The sequence below is a fragment of the Nansenia antarctica genome (assembly GCF_963989245.1).
Source record: "Nansenia antarctica genome assembly, chromosome: 16".
Classification (NCBI taxonomy): domain Eukaryota; kingdom Metazoa; phylum Chordata; class Actinopteri; order Argentiniformes; family Microstomatidae; genus Nansenia; species Nansenia antarctica.
Genome location: NC_137686.1, coordinates 13290728 through 13295727, shown reverse-complemented (window position 1 = coordinate 13295727; position 5000 = coordinate 13290728). Strand labels below are relative to the sequence as shown.

Sequence of the window (5000 nt, the reverse complement as noted above, 5' to 3'; positions counted from 1 at the left end):
TGTCTTTATCAGCTCTCGCTGCCTCATGAAGCATCTCGTGGAGAAGGTCACACACACACACACACACACACACATGCGAGTGCACACACACACACACACACATGCGAGTGCACGCACACACACAAACACATGCGAGTGCGCACACATGCAAGCACACACACACGCGAACACACACACATGCGAGTGCACGCACACACACAAACACATGCGAGTGCGCACACATGCAAGCACACACACACGCGAACACACACACATGAGCCTACACACACACACACACACACACACACACTATGTAGATAAGGAGCAGTGGAGCCTGTAATGGGGGCGGAGGACAGGGGCGATGGGGCCTTCATCATATGTAGCGTGGGTCTGACAGCTCTACATGAATTATGAATCCTTCCTGGTGAAAGGTCACAGGTTTTACATAAGCCTAATTCCACGGCCATCAAGTCTGATTCAAACTATTAAATGATGATTAATTGGCTCCATTCTCGGCCAGGGAAATTGAATGTTGAGCTATATCGCGTCACGTTTTTTTTTTATTATCGTATTCTTGGAATATAAATGTTGTATTCTGTATTCTTTAAACGCCCAGTAGCTGTCTCTTCTCTATCTATAAGATATGATGATTGATTCACCTCTTCCTGGTGCGTGACATTGCAATTGGATATTCATGTTTCTGAATCTTGTTTTTGAATCATGTCTCATTTTTCATGATGTTCTTTCCACCTTCAAACCTTCCATTAAATCTGATACGGGAGGTATATGGTTACATGCGGTAATCTAATAACGCGAGTGAAAATCAATTCTCTGTCGCTTTGGCAAGAGGGACCACTCTGCCCTCTACAGGCGAGCGGTTGTAACTGCGCCTTATTTTCACCACAGGCACAGCTGAGGAGAAAATAAATTCGGTTTTCTGAAGTAACTCAATTACCTTATCATAAGACTGGCAGGAGACTGAGACTTCTCTCAGTCAACAATACAGGTGTTTGTTGTTGCGCGGCTGGTGACTGTGGCTATTTTTAGAGTTGAAAAGCAGCTGATTTTAATGAACACATAAGGACAGGCATACAAGCCAGACAGGTCACCACGGTAACCATTCATTCCGTAAAAAAAGGAAGTGTTTGTTCCAGAGGTCTAAGTTGATTTGAAGCTGTTTGCTGCTGACACTGTGTGTGTGTGTGTGTGTGTGTGTGTGTCCGCTGACAGCTGAGCGCTTCTCCTCCTGACTCATCTAGAGGAAGGCACTGTGGGACATCTGTGTGTGTGTGTGTGTGTTTGTGTGTGCGTGTGCGTGTGCGTGTTTCCTGATTGAGCGTGGGAACCTCTGCCTGTCTCTGTCCTTCTAAGGCCGGGGTGGACAAACGTTTTGGCGTCTAGAGAGATGGATGGATGGATAGATATAGACAGACAGACAGAGAGACAGACAGACAGACAGATACTTTACTGATCCCCGAGGGGGAAATGAAGGCGTTCCAGCAGCTCACATCTCTCTTGTCCCCTGTGTGCAGATGTGGATGGACCTCCCACCCACCGTTTCCCCTGTGGAGAGGAAAGGGGTCCGTGTGTGTGTGTGTGTGTGTGTGCGTCCTGACTCTAACGTGTCTCTCCTGTCCCCCCCTCCAGATGTGAAGGGCCCCCCCACCCACCGCTTCTCCTGCGGCCAGTCCCCCTACTCCGAGGGCAGCATGTGGACCAGGAGGTACTGCATCCTGACTGATAGCCAGCTCATCCTGCTGAACAGAGAGGAAGAGGTGAGGGGGGGGGGGATACACACACACACACACGCCCGGAAGGGAGACACGACAGGCACTCACACACACACAAACAAACACACACGCACGGAAGGGACACACACACACACGGAAGGAACACACAAATCCGGAAGGCACACACACACACACACACACACACACACACGGAAGGCACACTCACAAAACACACACACATGGAAGGCACGCACACACACACACACACTCACGGAAGACAAGCACTCACACACTCACACATACACACGACACGTACACATGCATTGCATCCATGCAGGCACGCATGACAAGCACGCATACATACACCTACACACACACACACACACCCTGCAGGCACAGACATTTACACATGCATTGCATGCACAAATACTCACAAATTAGCCGATTGAAGTAAAACAAAATATCTGATATTTTCTGTATAACCTGGGGGCAAACTATAATGAGAAACCCTGGACTTTAAACTGATGTTACCCCTCCACTTCCCCTCCTTCCTCCTTCCTTTTCCCCTTCCTCTCCTTCTTCTCCCTCTCCTTCCTCCCCTGCTCTCCCCTTTCCTCACCCTCTCTCCCTGCTCTCTCCCTCTCCTTCCTCCGTCCCCTCCCCTCCCCCTTCTTCTCCCTCTCCTTCCTCCTCTGCTCTCCCCTTTCCTCACCCTCTCTCCCTGCTCTCTCCCTCCCCTCCTCCCTCTCTCCCCCCCCCCCCCAGATGCCAGGGGAGAGTGTGGACAGCCCCACAGACTCGTCCAAGGGCAGGAGCCTGAGGAGGACGGTGAGCGTCCCGTCTGAGGGGCAGTTCCCCGACTACCAGACAGAGGGCGCCACCATGCTGGGTAAGACGCAGAACAACCTCCACTCTGAACAGTCTGACACACAACGCTCTGATTAGAATGGGAGAGGAGAAGGGGGGGGCAGGGAGAGTCTTTATTTGAAGCTTTAATGAGTGGAACCCCCATGCCGAGACTAAAAGTCTTTGATGTTCGATTCATGTACAGAAGATCTCGCTCCGAACAATATGTTTAATATTTAGCTTAACGACTCTGCGGGACAGTTCTGACTGCAGTAAAATAAATTACTTCTTTTGGGGGGCGGGCGGGAGGGGTCCTAATTGCTCAGTGTCATAGAGGAACTTCTTTCATCAAATGTATTTGTTTCACACGCTTTTTTTTTCCTCTCACAAACAGTTGTCAGTCAAAGTGCTTTCACAACAACAACAACCAAAAAACAATATGCAACAATAAACACAACACACAAACACTATGAACCAACACTGAACCACAGCCCCCCCCCCCCACAGCCCCCCTAAACAGACGATTAACAGCGTGTTAACACGCTCGCTGTAGCGGAGCGGCGCAGCGGCATGCAGCACTCACAGACGGTGCTGAGGCGTCGCCACATGCAGCCGTTACGCCACCGCAGCTCTCTAGACCACACCACCCCGCTGCTCGCTGGGACGGGCCACACCGTCAGGACGTACACACGCTAAGGCTGCTGGGACTGCCGTGGACTCATGACCTGAACAGTGTGTGTGTGTGTGTGTATATATATATAGTGGCAACCCTCACCTGACTGGAGTAAATGAACAGACTGAGCTAGAGAGATGAGGAGACGGAGGTCACTTTTAGGCAGGTCGCCGTATTTACTCCTAACTTAAAAAGGTAGAGCTGGGCACTAGACACAAGGACGGCTTTGCCGTGAACGTCAATTATCTCAAAAGGGTAACATAGGTGGCCCTCCACCGGAGGGGGGATCCGTCTGTTCAGGGTTGGGGGTGGCACTCCGCTGCGCTCTCTGTACTCCGGGGGGGTACTCCGTACCTCTCGCCGTCTATCCTCTAGTTCCGTCTTGTCATCACTCGAGCTGTTCACCCCGGTTCTCCGCTCAGGGCGTTTCAGTCTGGTCACAAAAGACACATGCGGTATTCTGACTTCGCCATTTAAAAGCTACGCGCAGTACGAGACTCTCACCGCTCGGCGCTGTGGTCCATCGGGGTTGCTCTGGGCTCGTCGGTTCGTTGGATCATCTGGCACGAGTCTGACATAAATGAGCATATCTTGTTTTGCAAGACGCTGCCAGGAAAGACAACTGGCGAGGAAATATTTCTGATTATTGACAGCTTCTTCAAAGACAACGATCTTACCTCCCTCTCTGCGCTCTGATCCGTCGGTTCCCACTCTGGGCTCGTCGGTCCAACTCCGGGTTCTCTGCTGCTGCTGCTGCTGGAACTGGCACCGGCTCTAGTGGTCTGGGGAAAGGGTAGTCCGTCCGTCCGTCCCTCTCTGGTCCAAGTTAATATAACACGGTTCAAATGTTCACGCCGGCAGTCCGGCTCTCACACGTACTGGCAGCGTCCCGGTCTGACTTAGCTCTCGTTTGTCCGCGGCTTTCTTTCCTTCTTTCCTTCCTTCCTTCCTTCCTTTATGTGGAGTGGCCGGGCACAGCTGCCTCGCATCCGCTCAACGAGCCGGCGGTTCGGTGCTGCGCTGATTAGCGGATGCGGGACAGCTGTGTGAGCGGATCGCTCCATCTCTCATCTTGATGAAGATGAATGATCTTTATTGTCATTCTAACAGGTACAACGAAATTTAAATGCAAACCCCAGGTGCAAACAAACAAACACAGACATAAATGGTGGCTCTGCGGGCGCTCTCCCCGGTATATATATATATGGTATATATATGGAATTTATATATAATATACGCCATTTAACTGACGCTTTTATCCAAAGCGACTTACACTGCAGTGAGTGCAGACGTTTCTCAGGAAATACGGTCCCGGCGAGAATCGAACCCACAACCTAATCGTTGTTAGCATCATGCTCTACCAATCTGAGCCACAGAGGACCACAACAGCCAGTAGAGGAGAGGGAAGGAGAGGAAAGGAGAGAGGGGGGGGGAGTGGAGTGGAGAAGGGGAGGAAAGGAGAGAGGAGAGAGAGAGGACAGGAAGTATGTTTGACACAACGGTGTGTTTGATACCGTTCCTCATTCCATCCCGCTCCACGCATCACAACAAGCCCGTCCTTCGATGTCTACCCCTGCCAGCCTCCCTGCAGCCCTGCCCTGGGGCCAGCGGAGCGTGTCCTAGCGACCTCCGCTGTGCTGCTGCTGCTGCGTAGATCCGTAGGTGGGGTTGGGAATGTATGGAGACAGAGACAAAAGACCCCAGTGTCCCCCCCCCCTCCCCCCTCACGTCCCTCCATCTCAGAGGACAGAGGAGTGACTGACCCCAGGGCC

The 5000-nt window shown here is 51.7% G+C and overlaps 1 protein-coding gene across 1 annotated transcript in view; it reads left to right on the top strand.

Moving 5' to 3' along the window:
• The window catches only part of rasal2 (RAS protein activator like 2), a gene marked incomplete at both ends in the record, with an annotated part of 92024 nt that overhangs the window by 32716 nt on the left and 54308 nt on the right, over nt 1-5000 (top strand). Inside the window, 2 exons of the mRNA XM_080546885.1 lie at nt 1627-1754; nt 2475-2598. Of these exons, the coding sequence (XP_080403011.1) occupies nt 1627-1754; nt 2475-2598 (252 nt within the window). The remainder of the gene's footprint in view (nt 1-1626; nt 1755-2474; nt 2599-5000) is intronic.